This window comes from Mobula hypostoma, chromosome 3 (genome assembly GCF_963921235.1).
Source record: "Mobula hypostoma chromosome 3, sMobHyp1.1, whole genome shotgun sequence".
NCBI lineage: Eukaryota > Metazoa > Chordata > Chondrichthyes > Myliobatiformes > Myliobatidae > Mobula > Mobula hypostoma.
Genome location: NC_086099.1, coordinates 225,857,118 through 225,870,201, shown reverse-complemented (window position 1 = coordinate 225,870,201; position 13,084 = coordinate 225,857,118). Strand labels below are relative to the sequence as shown.

At 51.6% G+C, this 13,084-nt stretch overlaps 1 protein-coding gene across 8 annotated transcripts in view; it reads right to left on the bottom strand.

The window, feature by feature from the left end:
* Nucleotides 1-326: 326 nt before the first annotated feature.
* The window catches only part of LOC134344582 (riboflavin transporter 2-like), a 47,085-nt gene continuing 34,327 nt past the window's right edge, over nucleotides 327-13,084 (bottom strand). For 7 of the 8 annotated variants that reach the window (XM_063044653.1, XM_063044650.1, XM_063044647.1 and 4 more), the window contains 3 exons: nucleotides 9,868-10,914; nucleotides 7,288-7,411; nucleotides 327-2,160 (listed from right to left, as the gene is read on the bottom strand). In XM_063044653.1, the coding sequence (XP_062900723.1) occupies nucleotides 1,948-2,160; nucleotides 7,288-7,411; nucleotides 9,868-10,871 (1,341 nt within the window). In that variant the 5' untranslated portion in view covers nucleotides 10,872-10,914 and the 3' untranslated portion in view covers nucleotides 327-1,947. The remainder of the gene's footprint in view (nucleotides 2,161-7,287; nucleotides 7,412-9,867; nucleotides 10,915-13,084) is intronic. The other variant, XM_063044645.1, reaches the window with a different exon arrangement.

Sequence of the window (13,084 nt, the reverse complement as noted above, 5' to 3'; positions counted from 1 at the left end):
AATGGTGGCAAGAGAGGAGGTGTAGGGACAGGTGTAGCACTTGCGCTTACAGGGATAAGTACCAGGTGGGAGATCCGTGGGGAGGGACGTGTGGACCAGGGAGTCGCGGAGGGACCGATCCCTGCGGAAAGCGGAGAGGGGTGGAGAGGGAAAGATGTGCTTAGTGGTGAGGTCCTGTTGAAGGTGGCGGAAGCTGCGGAAACTCTACCGTCTTTTCCCTGCCTCAGTGGAACATACCTACGCAGAATGCCATGTCCTGACGCCACAGCCACATCCTTGAAAATGTTTTCTAGACTCTTTCAATCTTTTTGATATCTCTCCCTGTAGGTAGGTGACCAGAACTACACACAATACTCCAAATTGGACCTCACCAACATCATGTACAACTTCAACATAACATCCCATCTCATGTACTCAATCTAGGCAGAGGTATCTTCAGAAGTGTGAGTTGAACACAACAGCCACTCCACACACAGACACGTACACAAATCACCGTCAGCAAATACTTTTTCTCAGTCTTCAATTCCAGCCAACTAGATGTGAAACTTTACTTCAAGTTTAATTATCATGTAACCATACATGAATACAGCCGAACAATACAGTGTTCCTCCGAGGCCAGGTGCAAGGCACACTACCAGCAGCAGACTGCAAGCAGCAAATCGCACAGAAGGAGCATATTGTTACAATTTCAGAGACATAAGTTCAGAAAAAAAAACAATAATCCAGCCCAAGTCTCTGGGTGGCGTGTTTGCCGATTGTTCTTCCGCCAAGTGAATACTGGAGAGGAGCACTGACAAGAGGGGCCAGCCCTCAACCCAGGACGATTCCAGCAGAGGCTGCTACTCTCAGCAATGGCAGCAGCTGGTTGGAGTGCTGCCACGAAGGCACAGGTCAGCCAGGAATCTGTGTTTATACAAAGAATCTTTGGTCTCGATGGAGTGGACTCCATGTTTCGCATCTTTGGGCACAGATGTCCCAGGGGTGTACTCCAACCAAATTGAATTCCCTCCACATACTCCAACACGACGGGCGTCCGCTGTGTACCTAAACCAGTCCAAGGAGCGCCAAAGCCAGGAGCCCGGAACTGACTCGATGGGCTGAATGGCCTGGCCTTAGATAAACCCACCTGTCACCTAGGGCCAGTGGCAGAGCTGAGACGTTTTGTTCCGAAATATCGGTGGCACCTCTGAGGGGGGATCAGGCGAGACTGGATGTGAATGAGGTGCAGGCTGACCCACCCACCCACACAGACTCGCAACTTTAGATGATGGATTCCCAGTTTAAGGAACACCTATCCCGCTCGGAAAAGGGGCATGCTTCACGTCTCCAGACCACCACCCCTCGCACACTCCCACACTCCATTCCCGGAACCCACGAGCTGTCTCACTATCCTGACCCTTCTCCACCCACACACACCCCCTCCCACACTCACACAATTAGACAGAAAGAGACACACACGCCACCATTCCATTCCTCCACATACACCCTGACCAACACACATGCATATAGACAGACAGACACAAAGATACCCCCACTCCACCCCCAAACACAGACACACTGCTACCCACACAGACTCCTCCCGGCCAGACCTTGTCAGCTTTCCAATGCCCATCACGGGGACGGGAGCTGCACTCCTCGGCTACACTGACCACCAGCGCTGGGGTGGGCGAAAGTGGGAGGAGGGTAGAGCAAACGGGACGGTGTCTTCCCTCCGGACTGGGCCGTCTCCCCCCACACTGCCAACTACTCTCTACATCTATCTGCCTGCCCTTCCCTCAGAGTAACCCGAATGAACCTCCTGCCCATTTCCCCTGTAACTGGGTGGGACTGTGGGTGGGGAGTGACCGCCAGGGTCTGCCGCTCCGTCAGCACGCTGAGGGGGTCCACTGTTACCGTGTCGTTGCTCCCTGTGACCCCCAACCCGCCAGCCGGCCGCCAGCCCTCGGCTCAGGCCGGGCACTGCGTGTTACAGGGGTCTCCGGCACGAAAGAGGCTGTAGATGCTGACCAGCGGGAACATGGTGAGCGCGCCGAGCATAGAGCCGATCTGCACCACGGCACCGCACCACACCAGCGCACCGTGGCCCTCGTCCCGCAGGATCAGCCCGATAATCACCTTCACGTAGGACAGGGTCCCCACGAACACCACCCAGGACAGCACCTGGCGGGGAGAGAACAGGAGGAGGTGGGGAAGGAGAGGTGTTGGGGAGAGGGGGGATGGGGAGGAAAAGGGGGAAGGGGAGAGGGGGTGGGGAAGGGGATGCGGAGAGGGGAGAAAGGCAGGAAGGGAGAGGGGTAGAGGGAGTGAGGAAGGGGTGGGAGGTCAAGAAAGGGAGAGAGAGAGAGGGATGATTAGACCAGATGCACTGAATTTCCTCTGTCGCGGGAATTGGACACGGTACTGTAGTGGTTAGCATAAGCCTATTTCAATGCCAGTGAACAGGGCTCACTTCCTGCCGAGGCCTGTTGGAAGTCTGTACAATCTGTGGCCACGTGGGTTTCCTCCTGTTGGGAGTTTGTACAATCCATGGTCACGTGGGTTTCTTCTGGGTGCTCCAGTTTCCTCCCACATCCCAAAGATGTACAGCTTAGTAAGTCCTGGGCATGCCATGTTGGCACAGACCCTGCCAAGACTCAAGGGCTTGAGTTATTGAGAGAGGTTGGGCGGGTTGAGACTTTGTTCCTCGGAGCGTGGGAGAGTGACCGGTGACCTTACAGGGGCGTATAACATTACAAGGAGTATAGGTGCCTCCAAGGGAACCACAACCTCGCTGTGGTTTGGAGGTTTCTGTGCCTCGATGACCCGGAGAGTGATGCTGGCTGGAATCAGGCCTTCCTGCTTTGCCTCTTGGTAGGGTCACCCATGCCAAACGGGTCAAAGGGTAGAGGCCAGACTAAGAGTGGTCCACCGGCCCCCCAGGTTCAGGGGATCAGTTGCGATGAACACCACCAGAGACGGAGGACCTTTATTGCTGCCCTAAACGCCAGCAGTGTAATGGGCAGTAGGAAGAGCATAGAAAGGTTGAATGCCCACAGACTTTTTCTCAGGATTGGGGAATCAAGGACTAGCGGGCAGCAAGTCATAAAGATAAGACATTCTGCGGATGCTGGAAATCTAGAGTAACACACAAAATGCTGGAGGAATTCAACAGCTCAGGCAACATTTATGGAGGGGAACAAACAGTCGACATTTCAGGCTGAAGTGTCATCAGGGCTAGAATGCCATGGAGACCAGGTTATTGGCACTGAGTATGGGTCCATGGTGCAGAAGGGAGAAGAGACAAGAGATTCTGTGGACGTGAACGGGACACCAGGATGCTAGGTTGCCTCCCAGGTGCCAGGGTCAGGGATGTCTCAGATGCGTCCGCAGCATTTTAGAGAGGAAGGGAGAGCAGCCAGATATATCGGTACAGATTGTTACAAATGACATAGGAAGGAAAAGCAATGAGGTCCTGCAAGAGAGAATTTAGAGAGCTAGGTAGAGAGCTGAGAAGCAGGACCTCCTTTGATTGAAATTTCTGGATTGCCGCCTGTGCCACGCGCCAGTGAGGGTAGAAACAGGATGATTTGGCAGATAAATGCGTGGCTGAGAAGCTGGTGCAGGGGGCAGGGCTTCAGGTTCTTGGATCATTGGGATCTCTTCTGGGGGAGGTATGACCTGTACAAAAATGATGGGATGTACCCGAACCCCAGGGGCACCAATATTCTCGTGGGCAGGCTTGGGGAGGGTTTAAGCTAATTTTGCAGGGGGTGGGAACCAGAGTGAAAGGACTCAGGGTAGGATGGATGGTGAAATAGCAAAGATAGTGTGCAGTCAGACTGTCAGGAAGGGCAGGCAGATGAGAGAGGACAAAATTGCAGCCAGCAGGGTGAGTATCAGTGCATTAGGGATGCAGAATCAGAAAGGGTAGCAAGTACAGTTCTCAAAGTGTTATAGCTCAATGCACAGAGTATAAGAAATAAGGTGGATGATTTTTTTGCACTTTTAGATTGTCAGGTATGATGTTGTGGCCATCACTGAATCGTGGCTGAAGGATGGTTGTAAGTTGGGAGCTGAATGTCCAAGGTTACACGTTGTATCGGAGGGATGGGAAGGTAGCTAGAGGGAGTGGAGTGGCTCTGCTGGTAAAGAATGGCATCAAATCATTAGAAAGATGTGACCTAGGATCAGAAGATGTTGAATCCTTGTGGTTTGAGTCAAGCAACTACAAGGGTAAAAATAACCTTATGGCTGTTATATACAGGCCTCCAAACAATAGCAGTGATCACAATATGATTGAGTTCAACATGAAATTTGATATGGAGGAAGTAGAGTCTGACATAGCAGTAAGGAAAATTACAATGGTATGAGAGAGGAGTTGGCCAAAGTAAATTGGAAGGAGCTGCTGGCAGGGATGTCAGCAGAGCAGCAATGGTGTGAGTTTCTGGGAAAAATGACGAAGGTGCGGGATAGATGTATTCCAAAGACAAAGGAAAACTCAAATGACAAAGTAGTACAACCATGGATGACAAGGAAGGTCAAAGCTAATGTAAAATCAAAAGAGAGGGCATACAACAAAGCAACAATTACCGGGAAGATGGAGGATTGGGAAACTTTTAAAACCCTACAGAGAGCAACTAGAAGAATCATTAGAAGGGAAAAGATGAAATATGAAAGCAAGCTAGCAAATAATATAAAAGTGGAGAGTAAAAGTATGTAAAACATAAAAGAAAGATGAGAGTGGATATAGGACTGCTAGAAAATGAGGCTGGAGATGGCAGGTGAACTAAATGAGTATTTTGCATCAGTCTTCACCGTGGAAGACACTAGCAATGTGCCAATGTGGAAGGCTGTGAAGGAAGAGAAAAGAGTGCAATTACTATTACAAGGGAGAAGGTGCTCAAAAAGCTGAAAGACTTAAGGGTACATCAGTCACCTGGACCTGATAAACTGCACCCTAGGGTTCTGAAAGAGGTAGCGGTAGAGATTGTAGAGGCATTAGTAAAGATCTTTCAAAAATCATTGGGCTCTGGCATGGTGCCAGAGGACTGGAAAATTACAAATGTCACTCCACTCTTTGGGAAATGAGGAAGGCAGCAGAAAGGAAATTATAGACCAGTTAGCCTGACCTCAGCGGTGGGAAGATGTTGGAGACAATTGTTAAGGATGAGGTAATGGAGTACTTGGTGACACAGGACAAGATAGGACAAAGTCAGCAGGGTTTTCTTAAGGGAAAATTTTGCCTGATGAACCAAGGAGATTATGAGTAGGATAGATAAAGGGAATGCAGTGGATGTTGTATAGATGGACTTTCAGAAGGCCTTTGACAAGGTGCCACACATGAGGCTGCTTACCAAGTTAAGAGCCCATGGTATTACAGGAAAGTTACCAACATGGTTAGAGCATTGGCTGATAGGTAGGAGGCAGTGAGTGGGAATAAAAGGATCCTTTTCTGCTTGGCTGCCAGTGACTAGTGGTGTTCTGCGGGAGTCAGTGTTGGAACCACTTCTTTTTATGCTGTATATAAATGATTTGATTGAAGGAATACATGGCTTTGTTGCCAAGTTTGCAGATGATATGAAGATTGATGGAGGGGCAGGTAGTGTTGAGGAAAGGCTGAAGAAGGACTTAGACAGATTAGCAGATTTCTAGAGGTCGAGAATACAAGAGCAGGTTTGTGATGCTGAGGGTTTGTAAGGCACTGGTGAGGCCTTGCCTTGAGTAATGTGAACAGCTTTGGGCTTCTCATCTAAGAAAAGATGTGCTGGCATTGGAGAGGGTCCAGAGGTGATTCACAAGGATGATTCCAGGAACGAAAGGTTTATCATACGAGGAACGTTTGATGGCTTTTGGTCTGTCCTTGCTGGAACTTAGAAGGATAAAGGGGGATCTCATTGAAACTTTTCAAATGTTGAAAGACCTCGACAGAGAAGATGTAGAAAGGATGTTTACGATGGTGGGGGAGTCTAGGACAAGAGGGCACAGCCTCAGGATAGAGGGGCATCCATTCAAAACAAAGATGCGGAGAAATTTCTTAAGCCAAAGGATGGTGAATTTGTGGAATTTGTTGCCACATGCAGCTGTGGAGGCCAGGTCGCTGGGTGTATTTAAGGCAGAGATTGATCGGTCTTGATTGGACACGGCATCAAAGGTTATGGAGAGAAGGCCGGGGACTGGGGTTGAGAAGGGGAAAGAAAGGATTGAATGTCAGAGCAGACTCGATGGGCTAAATGGCCTAATTCTGCTCCTGTGCCTTACGGCATAAGTTTTAATTGAGAGGGGAGAGATTTAAAGAGGATCTGAGGGGCAACTTTGTCACCGAGAGGGTGGTCAGTATTTGGGGCAAGCTGGCTGAGGCAGGTACAGTAACAACAACGTCAGACATTTGGACAAGCACACAGATAGGGAGGTTGAGAGAGCTATCGGCCAAACGCAGACAAATGGGATTAGTGTAAATGGAAATCTTGGTCAGCAAGGACTACGTGGACCAAAGGGCCTGTTTCTGTGTTGCAGGACCTGGTGGGAAGATTTTCAGTGGATCTCTCGCCTTTCCAGGCACCTCTACGTCATCAGAGGGGTGTATGGGGTGTGAGGGAGGGGTAGCACCTCCGGTGGGGGAACATGTCGCGTCCTTTTCAAGGCGATTAGCCCACCTTTGGTCCCCAACTGGCACTCAGCTCTCACCTGTGGCTCCCCGTAGCTGTTTGCATGCGACAGTGGCCACACCTCGGGCAACGGCTTCGACAAGCCGGCTAAACCAGGTGAGGGTAGCCGACGGGTCTCAAACCCTCGGTGAGATAGGGAGATGTCTATCCCAGCATGTGAAGACAGACTCCAGCGGATTGAGCAGACGAGACCAATGGAAGGTCCAACGGTCAAGAAGGCGGTCTCTGCAAACGTCGTGGAATGTGTAGAGCAGGACAAGACACAGAAGACGTGCTGGTCATCTACTGCGCCTAGTCCCATCTCCAGCCGTCTCGACTCTGTCTTGCCACTGGATCCAGATGGGAATTGGGAAAAGAGAGTGAGGCTGACGCTGCGCAACTCTCCCTCACTTAAATCCAAATCATGTGCTAGTCTCGACACCATCATCATCATAATGGTGTCGAGGTCTTGCATCGACGACGACGATGGACGAACAACAATGTCATCAGAAGTAGATTCAACAGAATAGGGGCTCACTGTCTGTAGAGTGGGCTAGAGCTGGTGTCAGCTATGCAGACAGGAGTAGGGTGAGACCAGGAAGCGAGGGTAGACAGATTACCAAAGGGTTGGCGGGGCATCGGGATGGGGAAGATGTTTACTCACAATGAGGGCAGTGCCAGCCTTGGAGTGGACCAGCCATGGGCAAGGACTCAGGACGGCCATGCCCATGATATACGATCCCACTGCTGTGCCACCAACCGTCAGGAAGGCCATCAACCTTAGAGACCTGGGTAGGAAAAGACAAAGGGTCAACTACAGGAACATCAAAGTACCCAGACCAACCAGCCAACCCAGAGAGGTGCCAATGAGGGCAGCTCCACTGGACCCAGCTCACTAAGGACGTAATGCTGAGGTTTTCTGAGGCATTGTGAGGATTGGAGGATTGTGAGCTGTTTTAGGCCTCTTATCTAAGAAAGGATGTGCTGGCATTGGAGAGAGTCGAGATGAGGTTTACCAGGACATTGCCTGGATTAGGGGGCATGAACTGGAAAAGCTGGGGCTGCTTTCTCTGCAGTAGTAGAGGCAGAGTGGAGACCTTAAGGAGATATATAAAATTAAAGGGTTAATAAGATGTTGGCACGCTACGTTGGCGCCAGAAGTGTGGAGACACTTGTGGACTGCCACCCCAGCAAAATCATCGCCAATTTAATATAATTTGATGCGAATAATGCATTTCTCTGTAGGTTTCAATGTTTTGATGTATTGTACATGTGACAAATAAAGCTAATCTTCATCTAATCTTTAAAAATGGACGTACACAAACAGTCAGTATCTTTTTTTCCCAGTGTCAAAACACTTAAGCGGGACACGCATTTAAGGAGATGGGTGTAAGATCTAATGGGATGTACGGGCACGTTTTCTTCTCGAAACACATGGAGCTGTGGGTGCCTGGAATGCCTGCTAGGGTGGTGGTGAAGGCAGACACAATAAACACATTCAAGAGGCTCGACGGCCCATGAAAAGGCAGACATTGGAAAGATATGTAAATCTCGTAACCATAAGGGATTTGTTTATTCAGGCATTTTCATTACTAGCTTAATGGGCTTGGCACAACATTGTAGGCCAAGGGGCCTGTTCCTGTCCTGTTATGTGTTACAGGAGCAAAGACTCCTGCAGTTCTGCAGCCCAGCCACCAGCTGGCAGTAGCGAGCCGCAGTTCCGTAAAACACACGAGATTCAGCTGATCAACACAACGGGTCAGGCAGCATCAATGGAGGGGAATGAACAGTTGATGTTTTGGGCCGTGACCCTTCATCAGGACTTGAATGGAAGGGGGAAAAAGCCATTATAATAAGGTGGGGAGAGGACATCCTCCCGCCACCCCACTAGGAATAGGGTTCCCTTGGTCCTCACCTACCACCCCACCAGCCTCCGGGTCCAACATATTATTCTCCGTAACTTCCGCCACCTCCAACGGGATCCCACCACTAAGCACATCTTTCCCTCCCCCCCTCTCTCTGCTTTCCGCAAGGGTCGCTCCCTACGCGACTCCCTTGTCCATTCATCCCACCCATCCCTCCCCACTGATCTCCCTCCTGGCACTTATCCTTGTAAGTGGAACAAGTGCTACACTTCCTCCCTTACCACCATTCAGGGCCCCAGACAGTCCTTCCAGGTGAGGCGACACTTCACCTGTGAGTCGGCTGGGGTGATATACTGCGTCTGGTGCTCCCGATGTGGCCCTCTATATATTGGCGAGACCCGGCGCAGACTGGGAGACCGTTTTGCTGAACACCTACGCTCTGTCCGCCAGAGAAAGCAGGATCTCCCAGTGGCCACTCATTTTAATTCCACATCCCATTCCCATTCTGACATGTCTATCCACGGCCTCCTTTACTGTAAAGATGAAGCCACACTCAGGTTGGAGGAACAACACCTTATATTCCGTCTGGGTTGCCTCCAACCTGATGGCATGAACATTGACTTCTCTAACTTCCGCTAATGCCCCACCTCCCCCTCGTACCCCATCCGTTATTTATTTTTATACACACATTCTTTTTTCCTTTCTCCTTTTTCTCCCTCTGTCCCTCTGACTATACCCCTTGCCCATCCTCTGGGTTTCCCCCTCTCCCCCTTTTCCTTCTCCCTGGGCCTCCTGTCCCATGATTCTCTCGTATCCCTTTTGCCAATCACCTGTCCAGCTCTTGGCTCCATCCCTCCCCCTCCTGTCTTCTCCTATCATTTTGGATCTCCCCCTCCCCCTCCCACTTTCAAATCTCTTACTAGCTCTTCCTTCAGTTAGTCCTGACGAAGGGTCTCGGCCTGAAACGTCGACTGTACCTCTTCCTAGAGATGCTGCCTGGCCTGCTGCGTTCACCAGCACCTTTGATGTGTGTTACAAGCTAGAAGGTAATGGGTGAGACCAGATGAAGGGAAAGGTGATTGTGAGGATGGGAGAAACTGCAGCCTCCTCTCCACCACCCCATCCCACCCTCTACATCCTCCTGCCGCCCCTCACACACCTATTTCTCCACATCCAGGCCTCCCTCTTCCTCCTCCTCCCTATGCTACCCCACACCTCTGACACTCTCCTCCCTCCCTGCCCCTCTCACGCCCTCCTCTGCCATCTGCCCCTCCCACACCCTCCTCCATCGCCACCCCTCCCACCGTCGTCTCCATCCCCTCTCTATCGCCTGCCTAGGAACGCCGTAGGGGGAGGGATGGGGTGGGGGGGGCACTCACCGGTTGGGGAGGAACATTGCCACGAAGCAGGCCAGCGGATTGGCGACGGCCCCCAGTGCAGCTGAGAGGTGGTACGCCATGCTGCCGTAGGGTAGGCACGAGTAGGTCTGGACGGAAGGCAACACAGCGTTGGTCAGTCCGTTCACCCAAGCCAGCACCAGGAAGATGGGCAGCAGCCAGAGGCGACGACGGGGCCTCTCCTCAGTCCTGTCCCCCCGACCTTGCCCCACGCCCGGCCCACCAATCATGGGTTTTTGCTCCAGCTCCTCCTCGCCACCGTTACCGCCCATCTCCATCTCCCTGCCGCAGCCCCGCTCCCCGGCATCGCCCTCTGCCACGCGCTGGCGCCGGGCCTGAGGGAGGCGGTTGAGCAGGAAGAAGGCCAGCAGGCAGCAGGCAGTGACACCACCCAGGAAAAAGAAGAAGGCCTCAGGGGGGAAGCGGGGCGGCTGGGACACAGGCACCAGTGGACCCCCTGTGTCGTTGGCAGAGGCGTTGGCTGCCACACAGCGGACCACCCCTGCCCCCTGCGCCAGGGCGACGAGGCCCGGTAGGAGGCCGCTCAGGCCCTCCCCGATGTAGTAGCTGGTCAGGAAGTGGGGTCGGAAGTGGGCCATGAAGGGCAAGAAGGTGACGGAGGAGGTGCAGTCCACCAGGGCGAGGAAGAAGGCCAGGGCGAGCAGCGGCAGGCTTCGGGGCGCACCGGCGATCTCGACAGTCCGCCTCCAGAAGAAGGGCAGCAGGAAGGAGGCCAGGATCCCGACGGTCACGACGGCATAGATGACGGCCGCCTCTACCCTGCGGCTCGGCGCAAACCTGTGCGCCAGCATGGCGAGCAGAGGCCCGATGTTGGCGGCTTGGATGATGACCGTGAGGTGGGAGGGGAGGTACCAGCCCTCCGGGATCTCAGGGACGAGGAGGGGCAACTCCACCCACAGCCCATTGATGGCGATCCAGGAGCCTGTGCCAAAGGCAGCGGACAGGGCGTGGATGGTCAGAGCCATGGCTGTCTTGATCTCTTGCTGGGAATCTCACACCAATGTTTTCCTACAAGAACAGAAAAGAAGGATTCATGGCACCAGTGGAGAGGTTTACAGAAAAGTCCACAAGGCAAAGGAGCAGAATTAGGCCATTCAGCCCATCAAGTCTGCTCTGCCGTTCCATCATGGCTGATTTATTATCCCTCTCAACCCCATTCTTCTGCCTTCTCCCTGTAACCTTTGATGCCCTGACTAACCAAGAACATATCAACCTCCGCATTAAATATACCCAATGACTCGGCCTCCACAACCTTTCAATACTCGGTGGGAATCCTCCTCTTTCTTCTAAACTCCAGCAAGTACAGGCCTAGGGCCATGAAACACTCCTCATACATTAACCCTTTCATTCCCAGGACACTTCTGCAGCCAACAGCTCCGGGAAGTTATCTGGAGAATGGGTTAAAAATAAAATTAGCCCTGATCAAATGGGCTGGGTGGCCCAATCCTGCTCCTGTATCTTTTGGTCTTTTGGACTGACGCTCTGAAGCTGTACTCAGTGGAGTTCAGAAGGATGATACAGATTCAGGTTTATTTATTGGACTCGGCCCGTGTGCTGTGCCCGCTGACCAGCTGCATGGATGTCTGCACACAGACTCCATTTTGCACAGCATCGTACTTTATCTTCTGTCCCCACTACCAACAGCTGACCACAGCCAAGCTGAACGAATTTCCTTTCCCTGGGACAAAGGTTTGGTCTGTTTTCACTTTCCTCCCTTCGAGCAAACATTTTTGTAGCTTACCTCTTTGAGTGAATATGTTACTGTACTGAGAGGGATGTGTGGGGTGCTCAGGGAGGGGTAGCACCTCTGGTGAAGGGGCTTGTCGTGTCCATTCTGGGGGCAGCCCACTCACCTTTGGTCCCCACTGGACACTTAGCTCTCACCTGTGGCCCCAAGGAGCTGTTCGCTTGTGACAGCAGCCACACCCCGGTACCCTGCTCCGAGAGGTGGCTAGACGAGGTGAAAGTAGCCGGCAGCTTCATACCCTGGTGAGGGATGGGCATGCCTGGCCTAGTGTGCAAAATCAGCTCTGGCAGATCTATAGTGAGATGACAAGGCACTGAAGAAGTCAAGGTCACCCACTGCGACCAAGGAAGACCCCAGTTGTGATGACCACTCGTACCACTGGACCTGGACTTCCAAGATTGAGAGAATAGATTTGCCCCTGTACAACGGCTTTTCCACTTTAAGAACTCTCCTACATCGTCATTGGATATGATGGACAACCACCGCCATAGTAATGAGGACATCAAAATCCTAACACAGAATAATCTTCAAGAGATTATTTTGTCCTGTGATTTCAGATTACTATTCTCATATTCAAATTGCACTCCAATTTTCAGTGATACGGCACAAAAGGTGTTGCCTCAAAGAGGAGGCATTCATCACCAAGGTCCCCACCCACAACATCACTGACAATCTATCCTGGGCCCAGCACATCGATGCAATTACAAAGAAGGCACACCAACGGCTACATTTCATTAGGAGCTCGAGAAGGCTTGGTATGCCACCAAAGATGCTCACAAACTTCTACCGATGTCCCATGGAGAGCATCCGAACTGGTTTTATCACCCTCTGGTACAGAACGGAGGGGCCAGAGCACAGGATCGGAAAAAGCTGCAGGAAGTTGTAAACTCAGCCAGCTCCATCATGGGCACCAGCTTCCCCAACACCAAGGCCAGCTTCAGAAGGTGATGCCTCAGAAATGTGGCATCTATCATTAAGGACCCCCATCATCCAGCTCATGCCCCCTTCTCATTGCTAGCATCAATGCTGCTTTAGACTCTCCTACCCTGGAAATAAGATGGTAATCATTCACCTTGTTTATGCCCCTTATGATTTTATAAACCTCTATAAACCCACCCCTCAACCTCTTACGTTCCAGGGAACAAAGTCCCACCCTTCCCACCCTGTCCTTGTAACTCCAGCCTTCCAGTCCCATCCTTGTAAATACATTCAGTGGCCACTTTATTAGGTACTCCTGAATTCCTGCTCATTAATGCAAATATCTAATCAGCCAATCACATGGCAGCAACTCAAAGCATAAACGCATGCAGACATGGTCAAGAGGTTCAGTTGTTCAGACCAAACAACAGAATGGGGAAGAAATGCGATCTAAGTGACTTTGACTGTGGAATGATTGTTGCTGCCAAACGGGGTGGTTTGAGTATCACAGAA